Below are 26941 nucleotides of genomic sequence, written 5' to 3' on the forward strand. Positions count from 1 at the left end.
AGAATATTTCAGAAGTGTCAGACATAGGTTCAAAGATGTTAAAGTCAAAGAATCAAAATGTTTTTCCCCATTTAAAAATATTAAATAAATAAAATAAAAAAGTAAAGAATGGCTGTATTTCTGTCAGCTCAAAGTAAATGCCTCTGTCTAGAATAACCTAGTCCTTGAATGTTGGATTAGTTCAAAATTTGAATCAAGAAGGAAGACCTAAATCTTAGTTTCAAACATTGCGTAGTGTTTAAGTTGAGATCCTTGTAAATAAACAGCGACTCAGTCAGAGTTCGATTTAGAAAGGGGTCAACTTACTCCTAAATTGGAGTAAGGAGTAAATAATTTTATAAACAATAAATAAATAATAAATAATTTTAAGGAATTATTACATGTCCATAAGTATATGGCTGCTCAGATGCCAATTATTTAGTCAGGGTTATGGGTCTTCAACCACAGTCTACTAGCACCGCCACTGTAAATCATTCATTCAAAACTTCTCCAGCTCTTCAGTAATAATCGAGCCCATATTCTTGTGTATACCTATTGCTCCTTTTATACTTATACAAGACTAATGAATTAAAGGTAGACGGATTTAAAAATCTAGACAGATGTAAAATATACAGCATTCGCCAAAAACAAATTTAATAGCGGAATAACACTGATCACAACTGAACAAAAAAATATGATCGGAGGGTCCTAATAGAGATCAGTTTTAAATTCATTACGTCGTTTTTGGTTCAATCAACACCGGTCACTAAGGCACGTCTCAAAACTACAAAACACGCCACGATATTTTAATTTTATCTTATTGTAAAGATTAACATAGGAACTAAAATTCTTGATTTATTTTTTCTTTTTTCTATTATCTAGTTAGCATTAAGTTTCCCACCTTAAACAAATTATCAAGATGCAGGAGAAAAGAAGCTAGTACCATATCAGTGCATTTCGATAGTTAAAAAAAAATATAAGAAAAGGTACTGTTGCCTACAGTCTGCGTACATTTCAATAAAATATTGCGCTTTATTCACAGAGGAAGATCGATTAGATTTAAGTTTCGTCATTTAACGGTTGCAGCTGATAAATAATTGAGTTAGTTCCATCCCCTCCCTTGATATTTCGTGTACTTCGTAATCATTTTTCTAAGCACAGTAACTAAAATGTTGCATTCTACGCGTAGCTAAAGCATAAACGACTTCGTCATGAAAAAGGGATGACAGGTTTAGCGACACGAAACCTGTTAGAATTTATAAAAGCTGTCACTAAAAGTTGCTGAATCAGATCATTTCAGCTTTTGGAAGAACTTTGCCCAAGCAGGTGTTTCGTTAGTCCAGTCACTAAAGGGTCAAAGGGGGACAGGTGTTCAACTTCAACCAGGTATCGTAACGTTTCATGTATGCAAGCATTAAAACCCAGCCAAAAACTTTCATCTTTATGGTTATGAAGGGGAGTCGTCTCTTCAGCAGGTGAATGAAGTCTATGAATCAAATCACTGGATTCAGTATCTTGTTGGGAGATACCTGAAATAAAAATAGAAAGTCATCGACACTGGCATGTGTAGGTCAATCAAGATTTTAAGGTCTTCTCCTAATCCATCTCATCAGTGATGTTCTTTCGATAAACATAAACGTTTTATAGATTATGTTAAAAGTATGTTACCTGAAAGCTTTTTTTTTTCTTCAGCCCGTAGTGGCAAATAGTTATTTTAGACACAGTACAAAAAGTCCTTTAAATAATTTACTGTAAGTAGGTCGTTTGAAGCTAATGGGGTTAGTCAGGGTTTCTTCAGGGGGGAGGGAGGGGAGGGTGGTGAAGATTTCAGAGAAGATATTCAATATTACGTTCTGAAAAAATATGCATTTAATGATTATTTTAGCGGAGGGACAGCTTTTCCAACGTTTATGATGAAACTACACTTAAAACACAGGTTTTTCCGGGGAAACAGAAAACAATCGTTTATAAGGAAAAAAACTACTGTTTCAACAGCTGTTTTCCCCTAGTTTCTCCAAGATTGAGTAGCCCCTTAACATTTTTCTGAAGACAAATACACAGCTATTGAACTGTTCCCTATTATAAAGTGAGGCAGTGAACTACCTCACGAAGTTTAAAATATAATTATTGTCAGAAAAGCTCTAACATTGTTTGATTCTTCAGTCATGGTAAATTACATCAGAATGAAAAGAAACAGCTTTTGATAAAATAAAAGCTAAAAAATAAACTTGGATAAATTTAGATGTACGAACAAGAAATGTAGGAATGAGAGAAAGAACGCGGAAAAAACAGCCAGTCAAACGGTTGCACGGGGTCACAACGCTGATGCAAGCAAATTAGCATTATAGATTGAGACAATAAACGCTTTCAAACTTTCTGCAGCGAATTACAAAGAAGTATCTTATAATACCACATAAACAAAGAGCAAAACTACATAAAAAAAACACCTATAACTGTAAATAGCCACCAAAGTCTTTACGTGAAGGCATTGATAAAAATTTAAGTCAATAGTTAAACCAAATTTGCATCTTCAATAGTTTCAAATCAACCTTTGACCTCTCCCCCCCACTTAGTTTTACATAACAACGACGTCAGATAAAAAAATTAATATACTACATATTTCTTTGTATTATTGCAATACAAAGCAGCCTAAGATAATTACAAAAGCGCATGTTCCTCCTTTATCCCACTCTACAATGAGCTTCACTCTTTACTCCTTCCCATGGAGACCCTGTTTCCTTTGAATAGCTCTTACGACCTCTTTTCAACCTATCTGAAGACATTCTGCTTGTTTTTTTTTTATTATTACTAAAAAAAATCCTTCTTCTAATACTTCTGATCCTAGTTGTAAGCCTGATCTATCAAACCTTTATCAACAGCGAAAAATCATCTATGCCTTCGCAATTTTCCTTTTTACATCTTCACTGCAACACCTAAAGATATCCGACATCCTTACTGATAATACTACCTAGGCAAGTGAGAGCATCAACTCAATTCTACTGTTGCCTAACACTGGAAGTGTTAAGAGGTAGGAAGAACAGGAGGGCAATTGTACTTCCCGACCGTTTTGAAAAAAAGAAGACAAAAATGCCCTCCATAAATCTCGACAACAAATACATAGTTTTACACTTTCATAAAAAAAAGAAAGAAGAAATTCCTTGCCAACTGTCGTCTCTGCTTACTATGACCCTAGCGGAAAGCTTGAAAGATTTATCAGGTAATTTAATTTTGACATTTTCAAATGCAAATTACGTCCAACTGGTAAATCCGAAGTTAATAAAGGTTGAATACGCCTACATAGGAGAAAAACTTGACATTTTTGGATTCAACATATAGATTCAACAGAAGATGCACGAATCACATGGCGCTTCCATTTACGGAGATGATGAAATAGAACCTAAACAAATCCTTTGATGTAAGAATTTGACGACCTTGACGTTTTTTATAAAAATTCGCATTGCTCCTTCCATCCGCATCCCCCCCCCACCAAGAGAAAGCTGTGTGGACGTTACATCATTTTTGATGCCCCAAAACAAAGACAGGCAAAAAATAAAAGAACATTCCTATAAAATTAGACGTCTCGTCTGCGTTATGATAATCAGCTCCACGCCTGTATCTTTAAGTACTTTCAATTAAGGCGTATCGGCGCGGAATCTAAAATCAATCAGACATACCTCCCATAAAACTGGAATTTCTGCCTTTGAACTGTTTAATAGCTTCTTCTGCCGCATCTAACCAATCGTCAGAGATCAATTCGTCATCATAATTATCATCACAGTCGGACCACTAAAAGGGAAATACTTAATAAATTTAGGGATTGAATTAGCTTGTAGGTCGGAACCGCTTTGCTGTTTCAGCCATTGGTTTACCTCTACATTTAAAACGCATCTTTTAAATTTAAAAAAAAAAAATAATTAATGTTTTGCTTTCATCTTGAAATGCTCAATTTAACCATTTGTGTTTTCGAAAAAACTAAATTTTCATGTATTTATTTCTATTTATATCTATATGTGATCAATTTTTCTATTGGAAGTGATCTTTAGCGATGATGAAATAAAAAAAAAAAGTTTTTTCAAAGGAGGTAGAGAGCAATATTAAGACTTGATATTAAGTCTTTTAATATCAATATAGTCAGTATAGTTTATTGATATTAAGTCTTGTTAAAGACATATAGTCGAACCTTTGTTTCTTTTAACTGTTCAGGTGGCGGGACAAGAACTTTTTCTTTTGCCTCGACTGGTCTTTTTTCATTATGACAGACATATCACCGAACCTTTGTTTCTTTTAATTGTTCAATTAGTGGGATAAAAATTTCTTCTTTTGCCTCAGCTTGTCTTTTGTCATTGTTAAAGACATATAGTCGAACCTTTGTTTCTTTTAATTGTTCAGGTTGTGGGACAGAAACTTTTTTCTTCGCGCGATTTATCTAGTCCAGGTTTTTGACTTTCAAAGTTATGATAGGCATTGATGACCTTATCCAAGGTCAAAGTCCGAAACCTAATAACCATCACCATCATTTTCAATTTCTTTAGTTCGTTTTACATTGGCTCGTCTTTGGCCATTATGAAATACATATCACCGAACCTTTGTCCTATTAACAAAGGTATGGTAGGCATAGATGACCTTATCCATGTCAAAATCCCAAGCCCAACCATCATCGCTATCATTTTCAATTTTGAAACGTTTTGAATCTCGCTGTCCAGGCTGATTTTCATTGACTCGCTCATGTTTGGTGTCGCATGTCTTCTAATCGCGCATGTTTTTACCTTTCATTTTTGACTTGCTCACATGTTAGGTATCGCATGTCTTCTAACCGCGTGTGTCTGCTCTTCATTATCATTTTTAACACGCTGCTGCTGTTCTTCTAACCACGTGTGTATTCGCTCTTCATTTTCATTTTTGACTCGCTCAAATGCTAGGTGTCGCATGTCGTCTAACCGCTTGCTTCTTTGTTCTTCATTTCTTTTTTGACACGCTCTAATTATCGTTTTCGCATATCATCTAACCACCCGTATCTTTGCTCTTCATTTTCATTTTTGTCGAGTTTTTGGAATTTGATTACTTCAGACAATTTAGCAATGGCCTTTGCTTTAGCTACCCGTATTAGTGTTGTCGCAATTAATGATACAGGTTGTCGATTTTTGCATCTTATCACGTATGATAGTTCAAGTGTTGGTTCCAAAGAATCAGCATTTATAGTAACTGCAACTACAAATTTTCGTTTTTTGGGCCTTTGGAAACTCAACAATCTGATTTATACTATACATAGCATCATATAAGAAATGTTTATATGATGTACTAACATAGAACATAAGGTCAATTGCAAAAACCAAAATTAAGGCTCTTAACGAATTTTCTCAGATATCGGACCAATCTTGACCGTTTTTATTATGGGAGAACATCCCAAGATAACAATTTTCCCGAAAAATATGGAGTCGTTTCCGAGATCATACATATATACACAATTATTGCTCACTTATGAAGATAATATATATATACATATATATATATATATATATTTATATATATATATATATATATATATATATATATATATATATATATATATATATATATATCTATATATATATATAAATAAGTTGTCTGTCTGTGTGTCTGTCTGTGGCTCAGGTGACGTCATGTTTCTGTGTTGACTGACGTCATGAAATTAGTTGTCGTCATTTTTGCTTTGACGGTGACGTCATTCAAGATATTTAAGACATATGTTCACGTAGAAATCTATTCATGTTTAAGTTTACAATGACTGATGAACTTACCATGGCAAAAGCCGATGAAGATGCTCAAAGAGTCTATGCCAAAAAACTTGCTGCTGATAGAGAAAGTCAGAAAAGAAAGCGTGCCGAGGAACTACCAGAGCAACGCGAAAGCAGACTTGCTGCTAAAAGAGAAAGTGAAAAAAGAAGGCGTGCCGAGGAATCAAAAGAACAGCAAGGAAACAGGCTTGAGGCTGATAGAGAAAGAAAGAACAGAAAGCGTGCCGAGGAATCAAAAGAACAGCAAGGAAACAGGCTTGAGGCTGATAGAGAAAGAAAGAACAGAAAGCGTGCCGAGGAACTACCAGAGCAACGCGGAAGCAGACTTGCTGCTAAAAGAGAAAGTGAAAAAAGAAGGCGTGCCGAGGAATTACAAGAACAGCAAGAAATCAGGCTTACTGCTGATAGAGAAAGTAAGAAAAGAAAGCGTGCCGAGGAATCACAAGAACAGCAAGAAATCAGGCTTGCTGCTGATAGAGAAAGTAAGAAAAGAAAGCGTGCCGAGGAATCAGAGCAACCTGAAAGTTATCGCCTGGCATTCAGGTACAACCCAGTCGATGATTATAGCTTGAGTAGATGTGTTCAAATCGGGACAATGTCTAAAATTTGTCCCTATTGCAAGGCCTTGAAATTCAATGGTGAAACAATGGGAATGTGTTGCGCCTCAGGAAAAGTTAAACTTCCTCTATTGGCTGCACCACCAGAGCCAATGAAGACTTTCCTTACTGGAACTACGCCAGAATCTAAGCGTTTTTTGTCAAAAATCAGAAAATACAACTCATGTTTCCAAATGACGTCGTTTGGAGCCCAAATCGAAAATCCAGATCAATTTATGTCTACTTTCAAAGTAAAAGGGCAAATTTATCATAGAGCAGGGTCCCTTCTACCATTCTCAGGCGAGAATCATAAATTTTTACAATTGTACTTCATCAGTGATAGAAATTCTGAATTGAATGCACGTTGCAAAATTTCTCCCAACGTTGAAAGGACAATCGTTTCCCAATTGCAACATCTTTTCCACGAAAATAATAATTTAGTGCGTCTGTTCAAAACAGCCATCGATTTGATGCCTACTGATACGCATAAAATTGTTATTTCCGCTGACAAAACGCCTCCTGGCCAAGATGTGCGTAGATACAATGCTCCAACTATCGACGAAGTGGCAATCGTTATGGTCGGTGATCAGTTTTTACCTCGAGATATTATTCTTCATAAGCGAAACGCTCAGTTGTTAAGAATTGCTGAAACTCATCGATGCTACGATGCCCTACAATATCCTATAATTTTTTGGGATGGAGCCGACGGCTATCACTTTAATATTAAATTGATGAATCCAGCCACTAACAAAGAAATGAATAAGAAATGCAGTGCAATGCATTATTATTCCTATAGACTAATGATTCGGCAGGATGAAGAAAATTATATTTTAAAATGCCGTGAATTGTTTCACCAATTCGTCGTTGATATGTATGCTAAAATTGAATCAGAACGTTTGCTATATATCCGCCTGAATCAGACCAAGCTCCGCTCTGAACAATACATTCATTTGCGAGATGCAGTTATAAATGACGGTAATACCACAAACGTTGGAGGATTAACAATTTTACCTTCGTCATATGCTGGCAGTCCCCGTCATATGCATGAATATGCTCAAGATGCTATTGCGTATGTTCGTCTCTATGGTCGTCCAGATTTATTTATTACATTTACATGTAATCAATCTTGGGACGAGATACTGCAGCTTTTACTTCAAGGACAATCGGCGGTTCATAGGCATGACATTACGGCCCGTGTCTTCCGGCAAAAGTTGAAATCACTGATAAACTACATTGTTAAACTTGAAGTGTTTGGGTCAGTGCGATGCTGGATGTACTCAGTGGAATGGCAAAAACGAGGTTTGCCACACGCACATATACTAATCTGGCTACATAAAAAAATTACTTCGAACGAAATTGATGATGTGATTTCCGCTGAAATACCTGATAAAAATGTCGATAAGGGGTTACATGATATTATTGTAAAAAATATGATACATGGACCTTGCGGTGCACTGAACGAAAATTCACCATGCATGGCCAAAGGAAGGTGCACAAAGCAATATCCTCGACTTTTAGTATCAAACACAATTACTGGCAATGATGGTTACCCACAATATAGAAGAAGATCTACTGAAGACGGTGGTAAAACAGCAATAATAAAGAAGCGTAACGGTACCACCATCGAAGTAGATAACCAGTGGGTTGTTCCATATTCCCCATTATTATCAAAAACATTTAATGCACACATAAACGTTGAATACTGTAACTCCGTAAAGGCAATCAAATACATATGTAAATACGTCAACAAAGGCAGTGACATGGCAGTTTTTGGCTTGCAGCCCGAAATCAAAGATTTCGACGAAATCGTACAATATCAGGCTGGAAGATACATAAGCAGTAATGAAGCTGTTTGGCGAATTCTTTCATTTCCGATACATGAACGTAGTCCAGCTGTTGTTCACTTAGCGGTACATTTACAGAATGGTCAACGTGTTTATTTCACGGAAACCAACGTGCAACAAAGAGTCCTGAATCCACCGGATACAACATTAACAGCTTTTTTTCGCTTTGCAAAAATGATTCTTTTGCAAAAAACTGCTGTATACTGAAGTGCCTTCGTATTACACGTGGAATACTAAAAATAAAGTATTTGAACGTCGAAAACAGGGTAAGTCAGTCGACGGCCAACCTACCATCTTCAAAGATACCACGATAGGAAGACTCTACACCGTTCACCCCAATCAACATGAATGCTTCTTTCTACGCCTGCTTTTGGTGAATGTACCCGGTCCGACATCCTTTGAGTATTTGAGAACTGTAAACGGTACTATACATGACACTTACCGTAGTGCATGCCAAGCTCTGAATTTATTGGAGAATGACCAACACTGGGATAACTGCATCAATGACGCGTGCGAAACGTCAACCCCAAGTCAAATTCGTGCATTGTTTGGCATCATTTTAACAACTTGCTCTCCATCAGCTCCTACAGAGTTATGGGAAAAATATAAGTCAAAAATGTCCGAAGATATACTCCATCGAAAACAGTTAGAGACGTCAGATATGACTTTTGATTTTACATCAGAAATTTATAACTACACTTTAGTTATTATAGAAGATTTGTGCGTACGTATGGCAAACAAACCTCTTCAGGATTTGGGAATGCCTTCACCTAACCGTATCGCTGCTGTTTCGACATGTGTAGAATTGGATCGTGAACAAAGTTACAGTACGAGTGATCTATTGTCGTATGTACAAAATAACATTTCCAAGTTAACGTCGGAACAAAAAGACATTTATGATACGATAATGCATTGTTTCGATAACAACGTTGGAGAAATTTTCTTTTTGGATGCGCCAGGAGGTACTGGTAAAATATTTGTGATAAAACTGATTCTGGCATCAATTCGATCAAAAAATGATATAGCGTTGGCAATTGCATCGTCCGGAATAGCCGCAACATTGCTGCCTGGTGGAAGAACTGCTCATTCCGCTTTGAAATTGCCTCTGAATTTGCATTCTACAGAAACTCCCACGTGCAATATTTCCAAATCATCTGGGATGGGTAAAGTATTGCAGCAATGCAAACTTATTATTTGGGATGAGTGCACAATGGCACACAAAAAATCGCTCGAGGCTCTGGATCAATGCTTGAAAGATTTGAGAGGGAAGTCGAAACCCTTTGGCAGCACATTAATATTGCTTGCGGGAGATTTCAGGCAAACATTACCTATAATACCTAGATCAACTCCTGCAGACGAAATGAATGCTTGCCTGAAAAATTCTAATTTATGGGCACACGTAAAAATATTAAAATTAACTACAAATATGCGTGTCCGATTGCAAAACGATGACTCTGGTCAAACATTTTCAGATCAATTGCTGGCAATTGGAAACGGAAAGCTCCCAGTAGACTCAATTTCAGGACGTATACAACTACCTGCTGATTTCTGTAATTTAGTGACGTCCAAAAATGAATTGATTGAAAAAGTATTTCCGAATATTCTAAAAAATTATAAAAATAATAAATGGCTAAGTGAAAGAGCGATTCTCGCACCCAAAAATATAGACGTCCACGAAATCAACAATATTGTTTTGACCAAGATTCGAGACCAGGCAGTCCTTTACAAGTCAGTCGACACAGTTTTGGAACCAAATGAAGCGGTTAATTATCCATCTGAATTTTTAAATTCCATAGATCTTTCAGGGTTTCCACCACACGTGCTACAACTAAAAATAGGCGTACCAATAATACTTTTAAGAAATATAAACCCACCAAAGCTTTGCAATGGCACTCGACTTGCCGTAAAAAAAACAATGGAAAACCTAATAGAGGCCACAATCTTGACAGGGCCTTTTGAGGGTGAGGCTGTTCTTATTCCTCGCATTCCCATGATTACAACGGATCTGCCTTTTCAATTTAAAAGATTGCAATTCCCAATTCGATTAGCATTTGCAATCACCATTAACAAAGCTCAAGGTCAATCATTAGAAAAATGTGGTATAGATCTTAATACTGATTGTTTTTCCCATGGACAATTGTACGTTGCATGTTCGAGGGTCGGTAAACCTTACAATCTATTTATATGCAGCGACAATTGGACAGCGAAGAATGTTGTATATTCGCAAGTTTTACGCAGTTAATTTGTATTGCATCTATCTATCTATCTATCTATATAAAAACGAGTTGTGTGTATGCATGTTTGTTTGTTTGTAAAAAGAGCGTTTGCATATGACGTCATTATACGGCTTTGTATATGCACAGACAATGGGAAAGCCAAGAATGTTGTATATTCGCAATTTTTACGTAGTTTGAAACACATATATAAATCTATCTATATTCACAGGTGGGACACAGGGACACAACTACAATGGCGCGTAACTAATATGGCGCGTAACGACTTACGCGCGCGGGGGGGCTTGGGGGGGGCGCGAAGCGCCCCACCAACTAGGTGTTGGGGTGGCGCGAAGCGCCACCCCAACAGCTAGTATATATATATATATATATATATCTATATATATAAAAATAAGTTGTCTGTCTGTGGATGTGTGGATGGATGTGTGGATGGATGTGTCAGGTGACGTCACCTGAAAAAACTGGATTAGGTGACGTCAAAACTGAAAAAACTAAAAAAAGGCAAAAACTACAAAAAAAACTAAAAACTAATAAAAAAAATAAAAAAGCTAAAAAACTAAAAAAACTATAAAGGTAAAAACCAATAAAAAACTAAAAAAAAAACTGAAAAAACTAAAAAAAGGCAAAAACTACAAAAAAAAACTAAAAACTAATAAAAAAAGTAAAAAAGCTAAAAAACTAAAAAAACTAAAAAAACTAAAAAAAGGTAAAAAACTAAACTAAAAAAAAGGAAAAAACTGAAAAATAAGCTAAAATAAAGGTAAAAACCAATAAAAAACTAAAAAAAAAAAGGAAAAAACTAATAAATGACGACACTCAAAGAGAAAGCGACCAGGACAAAAAACTAAAAAAAAAGGCAAAAACTACAAAAAAACTAAAAACTAATAAAAAAATAAAAAAGCTAAAAAACTAAAAAAACTAAAAAAAGGTAAAAAACTAAAAAAACTAAAAACTAAAAAAAAACTAAAAAAGGTAAAAACTAAAAGAACTAAAAAAGAAAAAAATAAATGACGACACTCAAAGAGAAAGCGACCAGGACAAAAGGAATGTTCGATTAGCAATCAACAAAGCACCGGGACACAGGGAGTATAAATGACGACCAGGACACAAGTAAAAAAAAAAATTAACAAAACTAAAAAGAAGGTAAAAACTACAAAAAAACTAAAAAGAAAAAAAAACTAAAAACTAATAAAAAAACTAAAAAATCTAAAAATCTAAATAAACTAAAAAAGAAAAAAAAAGGAAAAAAATAAAGGAGAAAAACAAAACTAAAAAACGAATGTATATACAGACCGGTACACCGGGATACAAATGACGACCGGGACACAGGGAATATAAATAACGACCGGGACACAGGGACACAACTACAACGGGGACACCGGGGGAAACAGGGGGATATAAATGACGACCGGGACAAAAAAACTAAAAAGAAATAAAAACTAAAAACTAATAAAAAAAACTAAAAAATCTAAAAATCTAAATAAGCTAAAAAAGAAAAAAAAAGGAAAAAAATAAAGGAGAAAAACAAAACTAAAAAACGAATGTATATACAGACCGGGACACCGGGATACAAATGATGACCGGGACCCGGGACACAGGGAATATAAATGACGACCGGGACACAGGGACACAACTACAACGGGGACACCGGGGGAAACAGGGGGATAACCTGACAATCTATTTATATGCAAAGACAATGGGACAGCAAAGAATGTTGTATATTCGCAAGTTTTACGTAGTTAAAACCATATATATATATATATATATATCTATATTCACAGGTGGGACATAGGGACACAACTACAATGGCGCGTAACTATTATGGCGCGTAACGACTTACGCGCGCGGGGGGGCTTGGGGGGGGCGCGAAGCGCCCCCACCAACTAGGTGTTGGGGTGGCGCGAAGCGCCACCCCAACAGCTAGTATATATATATATATATATATATATATATATATATATATATATATATATATATATATATATATATATATATTATCGATGAGGGATCATAGGCTAAAACTATAACCGGCTGAATATTCTTTCAATTCATATGGACAATGAAACTAAGTTTTGTACAAAGTGGTTTAAGGGTTCTCATGCATGTCGAATTTTTGGCAAATTTATTCAAAAATTGCATTGCAATATGATTGTTCGCAATAAGACGGTCGGCACCACACCAAAGCCTCAATATTAAAGACATAGTCTAAGAATATTCCTGAGAATCAAGGACAATTATAAACTCTTTTATCCCCCCCCCCCCTTCTCCAAAGCAATCTGAAGGCTCACAGAAAGCTAGGTAAGTTAGACAAAAAACTCACTTTTGAAATTCAAGCACACTCACCCACCTACAGTAATATTCAGTCCCCCCCCCCTTTATAACGGCTGATACAAAAATTATACACCACTGTACATAATCTTATCAAGACTTAGATGAACCAACTTAGTTAAATGAAGCTCTAAAATAAATTTCTGCATTGACTATTTATTTTTTTATGAACTACGTGCATTTTTAGGGACGAAAGCACCTGCCTCTGAAACGGGAAAGCTCACTATATGGTCTTTTGATAATGTCAAATCAACTGGCTATCAATTGTTTTTACTCGACGGCTTGTTGGCACCCTTTGGGCCAAAATTGTCGTTTTACAACACTAAATGGCAGAAAACTCTCCTTTGTTGTGGCACAGTCTTTTTCGCAAAGTAAAGAGGGCACTAGAATTTAATCTCTGTTTGAATCAGTTTTTTCCCGATTTTCTAGGACCAAAAGTTTGAGACAATCTCCTCTAGGGAAGCAAAGCAAAGCCAAAATAAAAATAATAATAATAAACCCGCATCCGTGATCTTTCTTCTCAGAAAAAATACACGATTTCACAGTTTTGAAGACAGTGGGTTGAACCTTCTACAGTAGAGTTCTGTGTTTAGTATGCTAAATCTGATGATATAATTTTTATTAAGATCACCAGATGAAATGATTGGAGGTTTGGGATGTGTCACAAGGTATGGGGTTGTTTTCCCCATGTTCTAAAATCATGCAGATTTTAGACTCTTAGCTTTTGGAGAGTAGCTTTAAACTAGATGAACCTTGTATATTTGGAATCAATAAAAAATCGATTCTTTTGATTTATATAATGTCATCAAAACTCTGTTTTTTTTAGAGTTTTAGTTCATATTAGCAGGAGTCATTCGCTATTTACAGCTCGTTACCGCAGACTATTATTTGTGTGAGGCTAAATAACGTGAAAAAACAATATTATTCGATTCAGAAGTCCAAACGTTAATTCCATAATGACGCTTATGTAGGATATTGGGCTCTGAGGTCTTATCATTACTTTTATTGCTATGTCTAATATGCCTTTTTCTGTTTTAAGAAGGGCCTTTGTTCGATTTTCTGTTCTACTGCTTGGACCAGTTTTTTTTTGTTATTCACTCATTGTCAGTGTATGAGTTGGCATTTGACACATTGGAAAACCCCATTTAACTCAATACTTTTTAATATAAATCTTTTTCAGATATTTACTGTAATAAAAGCCGCTTTGGGTCATGACAAATGACACAAAATAATAGTACATGGTAATAACACACATAACAAAACATGGTACATAACATTAACAATAAAAAAAAAACAGTTTTAAAACAAAAACAAACAAATGAAGACCATAATACGATAAAACTAACATAATTACACAAAATATAGCACACGTTATAGATAGCTACTAAATGCTTTAAATCCATGTGAGCCATGGCACAAAAAAAAGAAAAATAAAATATTTCATGCACATCTCCTTCCTTTACAAAAGTCTCTCCCTATGGGTCATTCCCAATTTAATATTTTTTCAATCTTTCTTATTCTCCCATAATGTTTTGATCCCATTGCTGAGACCAGCCACTCACTTGACCTGAAACAACAAGTAATTATTTTCTTAAATCCTGTAATTCAGGACAAAGAGCCGTGAAATCAAGCAGATCCTCACCCTTATCTCCACATATGAAGCACGAGTAAGGACCATCTATTACCCTTATTCTCCCTAAGTATCTCCTCCATTCTCCAAGTGCCAGGAAGTTACTCCTCCCTAACAAATACCCCTTAGTTTCTTCATTATTAAAACCCCTAAAATAAATATCATTTCCCTACACCTCCTTACATTGCCGGTAAACTCCATGTGATGTCGAGTGTATGACTTTACTCTGTCATTTCTGAATCTTCTGGTCTTCCAAAACATCTTATTCTAAATTCGCCAGATTTCCAATCTCCAGTCCAATCCTCTTCCTTTCATTCCAGAGAACTGATAACCCACAGCTGTTTAAAATTGATCATATCTCGGAAGACCATGAACTTTTCATTTGGTCCTACAACACCTCCAGATAGGCAGCATTTACTAACCTATTATTTGGTAAAGCAATAACCTTTGCCAATTATCCTATCATTCTAACCAGTATTTTTTACCCTTAGTGAAAACAATCCTATATCACCTTTTAACACCAAGATTTTAAATTTTCACTTAGCCCTAAAAGTCTCTTGAAATGTCCTAGATATATTCTTTCTGTATAATATTATTTGTGAGCTTCATGTTGGCTATCAGCTTGTTTTATTTTAAGATCTCTTGTGTTTTTATCTAATTATTTAGAAAACAACATTTGAACCACAAATTTATGGTTTTTGAACTCCTCTGGGGCCAAAGTAGATTGTTCTACGCTTGGAACTACGTATACCCGGGTTCGATCCCAGGTGCTACAGGGCCATTGTAGTCAAGAAAGTGACTTGAATAAACAGATGAGAGGATTTTTTATTTTGAAACTTATCAAGTTTAGCTGATTTTTTCTGCTGTAATATTAATAATAAATATGATTTAAATTTGAAGTTACTATGACCCCGGTGCATTCAGAAGAATTTATTCTTAAAGAATTATTCACAAAGAAGAGGACAACATTTAGAGTGGATTCCAGAAGGTGCGTGAATTAGGCTATATAACAAAAACAATCTTAACGCAAATCGGAAATTTTGTAATTTGGGAGAGTTTGGCGCCACTGATCGACCCAGCTAGGCAAAAGTACCCACATGTATGTGTTCTGTGGGGGGACTTTTCCGAGAGGGTAAAGATTCAAGAAAAGTTACGTCACTGCACTAAGAAACAAGAAGAAATATGACAACCATTGACCGTCAAGACCGAATAATCCTTCAAGGTTCCATTGCAACTTAACCACTGCGTAACTGAACCCCGAACAACTGAACCACCGTAAGTGAACCACCGTGCAATGGAACCAATTCCAACAACGTTGAACATGTAAAAATTCTAACACGTGTTTTACTCAATTATACTGCCTCATATTTTTAGAATACTGAAAAACTGAGTTCAGTGGTTCAGTTGCACCATGATTCAGTTACACGCGGGTTCAGTTGCACGGTGGTTCAGTTTTACGGGGGTTCAGTTAAATGGGGTTGACTTGCACGGGGGTTTTGTTGCACGAGGGTTTAATTAAATGAGGTTCAGTTGCCTGGTGGTTCAGTTAGACGAGGGTTCAGTTGCGGAGAGGTTTGGTTTTACAGGGGTTCAGTTGCACGGCGGTTCAGCTACACGCACACCATCCTTCAATATTCTTTTAGAAATCGTCGCTGAAACGATATCAAAACTTTCCTTTTATGCTGCGTCTGAATGTTTCACTTTCTGGGAAAATGAGACAGGCTTTCTTTTGAATGCAGACAGTGTGAGAGAGATCTTACTACTGCCCGATAAATACGTTACTGATACAAACCCTGTGGGAAAAATTAGAAAAAAATTCCCAATGTCCTCAAAGCTGAAAGTGACTTAAGACCTATAATAATAGAGGGGAAACTGGTGAAAATTTTAAGCGGGTAACGACGGAAAAATCTAAAGAAAAGGAAAGGGCAAAGTTCAGTTGAGACTGTAACGGTTTTCACAAATAGTTATCAACTAGTTATTTTTTCTTAGTGGCAGTGTTATGTTTATTTTAAAACCAACCTATTAAATTGTTATTGCTACTGTTACTTGAGACTACTTGTTAATTAATGAAAACACACACAAGAAGTGAAGTTAGGTTAATCTTAATGAAATATAACCTTGGGTTTATACAATAACATAATTTGGGCTACATTTTTGCACATTAGGGCGGTGGGGGTAAAGTATTTGTACTGTTCCCTAACCTAACCGAACCCCACCCAAACCAATCACAGGCGAAACTAAATTTCATTGCATTTAGAATGAAGAAACACGTTTAACATACAGACCATTACCTACCGCGACATTCGATTAACGGAGAAACATATTATTAGGGCTATATATGGAACCATCAGGTGAGAGGGGGGAGAGGGTGTATTATCAGAACAATAGCCATGATATTTGGTAAGAGCATAAAATAAGGATTTACCAGCATGTTTCCTTCAGAAGTAGTCAACCACTAAACTGATACCATAAATTTCATTTGTTTTAGTGTTTTCTTTGGTATGATTCTACTTTAGCTACTTTTGACTATATCATTAGGCATAAATTTCAATACGTATAGACGCGTCATGTAGGCAAATTTTAGGACCCTCAAGAGGGAGAAGTAGGGGGGGAATAGACATTGTAAACTACTTCTAGAAGTTTAACCCCCCCCAGAAAATATCCCCTGCGGGAAATACCCCCGCGTGGAAAACAAGGCTTTCCAAATTTGAGAATTTTATTTGAGTTTTGTTTTTTCTAATATCCGTAGGGGGATAGTATTTTGGTGCTTGAGTATTATGCGTCACTCATTCAAGTTTACGCTGTGTAAAACTCGAGAACAAACCAGTTTCTTCGTTAGTTATTTTCAGGTTAGCGCAAGACAGAATATAGATAGAATATATGGGAAATATATAATTTGGGCTATATATTTGCACATAAGGGGGGGGGATAAAGTATTTGGACAGTTTGAAGTCAGAAAACAATTATTTCTAGATATATGGCCAATAAAAAATATGAGATTAAGATAGCACTAGAGAATGAAATGATCCAAAAATGGAGTGAGGAGATACAAAATTCAGAAACATTGAAGTTTTATAAAGACATTAAGGTGTCTATGGGCAAGATCTCTAACTTAAGCTGAATTTACCAGCTAGATATGTGACGTTGTGGATACTGCTCGAGGCTAATTGCCTGCCAATTAGCGCAAGATTTGAAAGCTATTCTAAAAAGAGATGTTCCAATGAAGACAGATGTACTTACCCGCTTTGCAGAGTTAAAGAAGGTTATTCGGTGCATTGCTTGAGCCGGTCTCAGGGGCTTTCTACGATAGGGGAAGGGATAATTGGAAAAAATGAGTTGATGCTTCCAGGTGTCATAAATAGTACGTCACCTCAGTGTATTTGTAGAATAGCAAGATATCTGGAAATTTTGTTAAATAAAAATTCCCAGTATAAAGTAAATGTAATGTTTCATTTAAGTGTTTTTTCCAAGTCATAAGTTTCTTTTTCCCAATGACCGTACTTCCAAGTATTAAGTACTAAAAATTCGGATAATGTAGTGCTTCATTTAAGTGTTTTATGTTGATCGCTGATCAAAATCTATATTATCTGTGTCTTCCATTTATGTTATTTCACTGTGCTCATGGCCGTATATTTGGCTTTAAAATACACTTATCTATCTAATATGCAGAATAATTGTACCTAACACATTTTGTATTCAGACCCGCTATACTTTACTCCCTCCCTCCCCCCTAATGTGCAAATCTATAGCCCAAATCTGTTTCTAAAGTAACGAAGAAACGATACTTGTCTATTATATAAAACACTCTCGAGAAGTGAAATTTGGTGACAAAATATAATGAAAATAGAATATTATTAGCAAAATTGTGAAGGTTATTTGTGAATTATTAAATTGGAAGCTTCGGCGTCGGCTGACCTGCTTAAAGATAAAGATGTATTTATATTAAGATAAATACAAAAATTATTAACGCGATTCTTGGCCTAGTTCATTTTAGTTCGTTATTAACGCGATCCTTGAGGACACCGGTTAGTTTGCATTGAATAGTAATATAATATAGTGTCTCACCATGGATGTTCAAATTAAGCTTTGGGATTTGCCAAGGACCGAAGAACAGGCAATTATATTTTTCCAGGATTAAGGGCTGTTGCCCAAAACAAAACACTGCGTCAATGGACACACCATGACTTAGTACTCTTACGAGAAGCAATATTTTTGGAAGTGTAATACTGCGGTCTGGGAGAATATTTCTAAGTTTTAGTTCTCACAATTTTGCTAATAAAGTCTTTTATTTTCCTCACATTTTTTTTTGTAAAACTGGAGTAAACAGTATTACTGGCTTTCATATAAAGTGAATATACCACTCGATGCCTTTTTTATGCTCTTTACAAATATAATAATTGCTTCTATCGGAAATTCAGATTTAAGCACTTTTTGACCTCTTAAAAATGACCTATATATGGGGTCATTACAAATCTGTAATAGTTTAGAAACAAATTTGGGCTATATATTTGCACATCAGAGGAGTGGGTGGGGGTAAAGCATAGCATATATTAAATACGTAAACTAACCATTGCTGTTTTTTTTATGTGTGTCTGTGCACATAGAATTTTAATGAGAAGAGAAATCACCAGTGCAACAGCACAAACACATAAAAAAAATACAGCAATGGTTATTTTACATATTTAATATATGCTATGCTTTACTCCCTCCCCCCCCCCTGATGTGCAAATATATAGCCCAAATTTGTTTCTAAACTATTACAGATTTGTAATGACCCCATATATAGGTCATTTTTAAGAGGTCAAAAAGTGCTTAAATCTGAATTTCCGGTAAAAGCGATTATTATATTTGTAAAGAGCATAAAAAAAGGCATCGAGTGGTAGGCCTATATTCACTTTATATGAAAACCAGTAATACTGTTTGCGCCAATTTTACCTTTTTTTCATAAGCCTTAACCAAACTTCACTTCTCGAGTGTGTTTTATATAATAGACAAGTACCATAACGAAAAAACCGATTAGTTCTCGAGTTTTACACAGCGTCAACTTTAGGAGGGGCACATAATACACAAATAACAAAATTCCTTCCCCTTACGGAAATTGAAAATTCTAAAATTTGGAAAGTGTTACTTTCCACGAGGGGGATGGGTGTATCTGGGACCTTCTGGGGGGGGGGAGATGTTTCCTTATGTGAAGGGGCTTATCAAGACTTATACCAAGAAAATTAGCGGTACAATTCTAGTTAATTGACTTCTTGCTATCTCAGAAAAGGTTTAGGTTAGGAAAATGGAACTTTCAGGGATGGGTCTACAGGCTAAAGTATGTCCCGGGAAGGTATTTTAAAGTACCCACCTCCACTTCTTCTCCCTCTAGAGGGCCCTGAAATTTGCCTACATGACAGGTTTATACCTATTGAAATTTTGACAAATTAACATTTTACCTTAATTTTCAGTTTCTAGTTGCTTTTTCTCTGCCTTTAGTTCTGAAAATGCAATTCCTATTATTTGAGTAGGATGTTGAGCCATATCAATGTTTTTTGTTGTTTTTTTTTTTCAAAATTTAGGAAATGTATTTGCATATCTTTAAAACCTTATAAAATGGGATTGAGCAAAGTTATGAAGCTGAAAATAAGTTTGTTGTACTTCAGTTAAGCAGAAGATCTATTTTGCATGGTTTCACTTTTATAACACACATATTTTTAAAGGTCATCAAAGGTCAGGACCCCCTAGAGGGTGAAGGACTGGAGATAGGTACTTCAAAATACCTTCCCAGGACATATTTTAGTCTGTAGATTCATCCCTGAAACTTTCATTTTCCTAACCTAAACCTTTTCTGGGATAGCAAGAAGTCAATTAACTAGAATTTGACCAAATTAGCTTAGGCTCAGTCGAAATCGTTTTTGATATATTTTTATTAAATATTTAATATAAATAAAGATGGTATTTTGGTTGGGTTAGGTATTTAATATAATGAGTTCAGTGCGCCATCCACTACCATAATTCTTTGTTGTAGCCACAATTTTTTACTAAAGTATTGTATTTTCATCATACTTTGGTATATTTCATTAGGATTAACCTAACTTTACTTCTCGAGTGTGTACCGTATAATACACAAGTACCGTATTTTTCAACAAAAAAGGTATTTTCAGAATTTCGATGGGCAACTGCCCCCTCCTTATTGGTGCCACTGCGCAAGCAATTGTATTAAAAGGCTTTACCTCACTCTTTTCGCTGACCTCTTCTGGTTCGTACATCTCATCTAAGTCTATTTCACCTAACCTTGTATCCATTTTTACTTTCCCTGCCCCAAGCCAAAATCCTCCTTTGACAGATTTTTAAAAAGTACTGACTACAACTGATTGAAAGTTTGAAAACTCATCTGAGGAACCCTGCGGGTTGCTACTCAAAGAACTAGAAGCACGTCTTAACTCCGCCTTGGAGTATGGACCGTGCTTCCAAATGAGAAGACAGAAATAGAACAAGCAATTTTTCAGAATATGTATTGGACTCAAAAATTATGATAATAAAGACAGAGCCGTTGCTAGGGAGGTGGGTGGGCAACCAGTGCAATTAACCCGAGCGATATGGCTTGGGGGGGGGCACCATGGCTGAGGAATTGCCAGCTTTGATCCATTTTTTGCTTATATTGGAGTCAACAGAGGGGGATGGGGGTACTGTAATTAAATTTGCCCCAGGTACCATCAGCCCTATGAACGGCTTTACTTAAAGATGCAAATACGAAATATGGTTTAAAAACACGTTTTCACAATGGACTAAAATGTAAAAAATAACATTTTCTTATCGAAAATAAATTAAAATAAATACAAGGATGGATCTAAGGGGGATAGGCAGCCCACACCTGGCACTAGTCCGTAGGAGTCACCATTTTCTAAGAGGAGTCGGCTCGAAAGCCACTTTTTGATCTGATCAAATAAAACTTGAATCCTATGGAACGCGCTTAACGTTTCCCTCGAAGATCAGGGGCGTAATTTACTATGGGGCAGGGGGAGCAACTGCCTCCTACAAACCTCAGTTTGCCCCCCAGATGAAATTTAGTTTCTGCAAAAAAATCGTGACAAAACTTTAAATAATACAAACTTTAGCATAATCCCACATGGAGCATGGTGGAACCTCAAAGCTTTGATATGAAGACATTATAAAAACATATGCTTCTAGAAAAGTACGTATAGTTAAATTTTCGTCAACAGCATAAGATGATTGTGTATAATCTAAATTGTATGTGCACTGTGTCACCAATAAAATGTTGTTACCTGTAAACTAGAGTTTTTTCTTGAACTTTGTTGTGCATAGAAGGGTTTACATAAAAGAATATATTGGTGATAGCAAACAATTAATTAGATATACAATAAACAAATATATTCTTTAGAGAAGTAAAATAAACCATAATTTGATATCTAGAATGGGTTTGTTGACCAGATGCGTAAAATACCAATTTTGCCCCGGGGGGCTAAAAGGTCTAGATCCGTCCCTGCATAAGTAAAAAACGAGAGACATGAAATGAATTAGACTTTACATGTCATAGAGATCAAATCTACCTAAGTTATACTTGCATAAAAGAAAAAAGTTGACAAGTCGAGGAAAATAAATTAAAAAGAACAAGTCAAGTAGAGCCAAATCCGGTTTCTGGATAGAAAAGATTCTGGATAGAAAGATTCTGGAGAGAAAAAAAAATTCCACTTTTTAACCCATTTTGAAAATGAGTTGAAAAATAAAAAATCATTTTTAGTCTTTTCCAAGGCCAAAAGTTTTTTCGCTTCTCTAAGACAAATTTTTGATCTACCTAAGATTTGAGCCTAAGTTACCACGGCCTCAGGAAAATGTTCTTACTGCTGTACCATCAAGTCTTGTGTAAGGAATAAATATGGAATAAAAAAGGACTTATCTCAACTGTAGCAGTAATCGCAGCAAGGTCCTATCCAGGGGGTAGGCAGGGGGTTCGTCCCCCCTTCGAAATATTTTTTCCGACATGTGAAAATAAAAAAAAAATGAATATAAGCAAATTTGTTCCACGTTTTTTGAGGTTTTTTGTTTAATCCCCCTTCCTAGAAAAAAAATCCTCGTGTAAACCATTCCCCCCCCCCAAAGAAAATTCTGGATACGGCCCTGGATCCTAGGGTCACATTTTCCATATCAGATTTCGGGGACCTCTCACTCTCTTCATGGTGTACCTAAACTGAATTTCCTAAGGGGTGCTACATTGCATTTTAAGGGCCTCCTCGTCACATGGTGTATCTACATTGAATATTAGGGAGGTTTTTTAACATTAAGGGATATTGGGAGGTTAGGAATAGGAGTATTAACAAGAACATTGTGTCTATGTATAGAGTGTGATCCGTAGCATTCAAAAGCACTTTGTCTTTAGCCAATAGTAACATTTATGGATGGATCGATTTGGTTGTTGATTAGCTGAGTTACTGTTCAGATTTAGAAATTCACCAATTACCGTTCAGATATTTTCAACAAAAGAATCGCTTTATTACTGCTACTTCTAACAACGTACTGCAGCAGTAAGCCGCCTGAGGCCAGCAAAGCTGCTTACACTCCTTTTCCAACCCAATCTATTCAAAAATACACTCTTTACCTCCAATCTATGAAGATCTAATTTCCTTTCAATCTTTAATTTTGACCTCTTCCCACCCCATTCAGAGAAGATAAATGCTTTTGGTTTGATCCCCGGAGGGTAGACAAACAGTACAATGTTTGGCAATTGGTCATTCTTCATCCGTAAACCACTGCCTATCTATCTTTATATATCTTTTATTATAGCTCTAGAAAGTTGAATCGAAATAGATTTTTGGTACAGTTTACCGTTTGAAATACGGTCAGGTCAACGAGTTCAATATTTCCAAATATATTCAAACACCATAAACTCTGAAAACATCCAAAAATTCACTTATTTTGCTTTTTTACTTTTTATTTTGCTTTTAAATTGTGGACGCTGAAACCATCTCCACAATTTAAATCTAGGATGATGTTACCCTTCCCATTTCATTCCATGATCACCCATAGCCTTTGTCGTGTTGCTTCGGACAAATTCAATGAAAATAATCAACACAAATGGAATAAAATACAACCCTACTTAACTACGGATTTCAGACCAAACCAACTACTAGACTCACCTAGTACCTTACGAAGACAAAGCAATATTATCTCGTACATAATAGTAATCACTCATGTGCGTATCTGGTATATCCTGCAAGGACAGTTTGGAACATAATTCCGTAGGTCAGGATTTTTCTGTATGTATCAAACAGTACGTGGTACTCGGCTCAATAGTAACCGAAACTCTAAAATACGAAATTTTAAATCAATACATCCATCATAAGAATCAGCTTAGTACCCTGATTCCAAATATGTAAGATTAATTAAATTAATTTTTATCCATTAAAAGTTAATAATCTGAGAAAATATGCCTGATTTGGAAAAAGTGGGTAAACCCACTTTTTAAGTGGTTTAAACCCCCCGTAACCCCCCCTCCCTCCTAGAATTTAACGAATCTCAATGGAAATCCCACCAATAGCTTCAGCGTACCCGATAACCCTACTCTAGAGGCTCCAGCTCCTATATATAAAAATGTGGTACTTCGGCGTTTTTGGCCAGAAGGAAGATCACGAATGTGTGTTTATTTAATTTTTTTTCCAAGGGTGATAGTATCGAAATAGTGGTCCTAAAAGATTGAGAGAGGGTGGATTCAAACAGAAATTAACAGTTCTAGTGGCCTTTCTAGGTGACAAAATAGATTGGAGGGCAACTAGGCCTCTCCCACGCCCCTTTTCCCCCAAATGTCGTTCCTATCAAATTTTGAGACAGTCATTTTGTTCAGCATAGTTAAAATATTCAATAACTATGCCTTTAGGGGTAACATACCCCCCCTCTCACAATTTGTGGGGAGAGGCCTGTAAGTTATGAAATTTGGCCATTGTTTATGTATAATATGTGTTATTAGGAAGTACACAGAAATTTTCTTGGGAGGATTTTGCGCTTGGGGCTGGTTTCCATGGAGAGAATTTCCCGCGGGGGAGGGGAGAATTTCTGGCGTTGAAATTTTCAGGGATATTTTACACTGGGGGGATTTGACAGAATTCCTATATGAAATTATTTTTATTCGTCTTACTTTCTCTTTGCCAACTCAATTTTGCATGTGGAGATGTTCCGAAGGAATGCTCGGGGGCTATTTTCATCGTGTTCGGATTTCCAGGAAAAATTCCAAGGAAGGGGGATTTCCAGAGTGATCGGGAAAACACTTACAAAATAATATTCTTTTTCAAATGAAAGCATGATAAGGAGGATTTTCAGGCTGAATCATTCGCAAGAAACTTTACGGGGGAGGTTATTTTCAGCAAGGATGGAATGGGTCGCAAGGAATTTTATAGGGGGGGGGGTGTATTTTACATGGGAACGAACTTCCACGGAGGAATCTCCTGTGAGTAGAGGAAATTTTTCATGGAGGATGAGGCAGATTTACTGGAATTATTTGAAAAACCATTAGAAATTAAGTAAAAAAAAGAAGTTTTTTTTCAACTGAAAGTAAGAAACAACATTAAAACTAAAAAAAGAAATTATTCATGGATTGGCTCTCTCCTCAAACCCTGCTCCTTACTCTAAATTTTGACTGCTTGTTTTATTAGAACAGTTTCTGAAATACAAGGACCTTTTCATTAGAATAGGTTCTTGATTAGTCTATCTAAGAGATAAAATGAAAAAATGAGTATTTTAACTGAAAGTAATGAGCAACATTAAAACTCAAAACGATTAGAAATTATTCCGTATATGAAAGGGTTGGCACTCCCTTCAATACCTTGCTCTTTACCATAAAATTTTAAACATTAAAAAAAAGCTTCCGATTCTACTGAAAAGGCCCTTGTGTTTCAGAAGCTGTTCTTAAAAAACAATATAGGACAAACAGTCAAACTTTAGCGTAAAGAGCAAGGTATAGAGGAGAGGACAAATCCCTTCATATCTGTATATACAGAAATAAGTTGTATGCATGTTTGTTTTTTTGTACGTTTTTTTTTGTAAAAAAAAGGGTCTGCATATGACGTCATTATAAGATGACGTTGCAGGCCGGGACACAGGGACACAGGGAATATAAATGACGACCGGGAGACTCAAAGAGAAATTACAGACTGGGACACCGGGAAACAAATGACGGCCGGGACACCGGGACACAACTACAACGGTGACGCCGGGGGGGGCACAGGGGGGATGTATAAATGACGACGGGGACACAGGGAATATTCAATTAGAAATCACCATCAACAAAGCTCAAGGGCAATCATTAGAAAAATGTGGTATAGATCTGAATACGGATTGTTTTCCCCATGGACAATTATATGTTGCATGTTCAAGAGTCGGTAAACCTGACAATCTATTACACAACGTAACTAATATGGCACGTAACGACTTACGCGTGGTGGTGGGGGGGGGCTTGGGGGGCGCGAAGCGCCACACCAACAGCTAGTATGGAATAATTTCTGCTTGTTCTGACTTTTAATGTTGCTCCTTACTTTCAGTTGAAAAAACTCGTTTTTTTTTATTTACTCTCGTACATAGTCACTTTCACTTTCATCACTAATTTCACTTTCATAACTAATCACTTTCATGTGCTTATCTGGTATACCTTACAAGGACAGTTTGGAATAGAATTCCCTAGGTCGGAATTTTTTTGTATTCTGGGGGACTGAGAACCAACCGCTCAATATTAATATTTCAATTTATAAGGATTAGGATGAATCATACGCTTTACGATGAAAACACTCACAGAGCATTTATATTTAATATACTTTCTGTTGCTGACGCTTTTGCGAATCTTTTGATTAAAATATCATGAAAAAATCTTTTTTTTCCGGAAGTACATAATGCATTTTGATATTTACTTCATAGCTGAAGATTGCGTCAGAAAATCCTTAAATTCATTTTCGGCAAAAATAAAATTTTTGTGCAAATTTGATGAGTTTTCGTTCTGTTGCCTAGCAAATAAGCGTTTTAGTTTTCATCCCTGGACATTGCAACTCAAGCAATATGGGGTAATGTTCGGCAAATGTGTCAAATTTTATTATTCTCGGGCCTTTCATTTCAAAACCTACTTTGAAAAAAATCATCTTTGCGGAGATGACTGTGGTAATTAAGGGACTGTTTATATTATTTTACTGCCTTAACAGCCCAAAGCATCGGTGTATTGATTGAACCTTAACAATCGCTATTAAATAGGAATCAAACATTGTAGACTAATTGCTCTGTCTGTGGGATAAAGGAAAATAAGATAAAAAGAAGAAAAAAAACAATGGCTTAATTCTTCAGATGAAAAGTTGATTCAAAACTACTGGTAACCCTATCAGGGAGGATCGACGGAGATGGGAAACGGGTAAAAATCCCAAAGGCCTGAACTTCAAAGTGTCCTTAGGCAGAAGTCTATGTTGGAAGTTTAAATATTTTTGATGAATTTACCATCAAAATACTCTATTTCATAATTTTGTATAACTCTTTTTTCAACTGAATAAAAAGTTCGAAATTAAACGATCTACTGTAAAGAAGTTTT

General features: G+C 36.0%; 1 protein-coding gene across 2 annotated transcripts; it reads right to left on the reverse strand.

The window, feature by feature from the left end:
* Positions 1–616: 616 nt before the first annotated feature.
* On the reverse strand, positions 617–20768 carry LOC136043055 (uncharacterized). Of its 2 annotated transcripts, none has more exons than XM_065727959.1 (3): positions 20601–20768; positions 3654–3765; positions 617–1508 (listed from the first exon to the last, which is right to left on the reverse strand). In XM_065727959.1, the coding sequence occupies exons 1-3, from the start codon at positions 20670–20672 to the stop codon at positions 1276–1278; spliced, it is 417 nt and encodes a 138-aa protein (XP_065584031.1). In that variant the 5' UTR covers positions 20673–20768; the 3' UTR covers positions 617–1275. The 2 variants fall into 2 exon arrangements, with proteins under 2 accessions (XP_065584031.1, XP_065584032.1); XM_065727960.1 differs by having other exon boundaries at positions 20619–20755.
* Positions 20769–26941: the final 6173 nt, after the last annotated feature.

Source organism: Artemia franciscana, unplaced genomic scaffold, assembly GCF_032884065.1.
Source record: "Artemia franciscana unplaced genomic scaffold, ASM3288406v1 Scaffold_289, whole genome shotgun sequence".
In the NCBI taxonomy this organism is placed as follows: Eukaryota; Metazoa; Arthropoda; class Branchiopoda; order Anostraca; family Artemiidae; genus Artemia; species Artemia franciscana.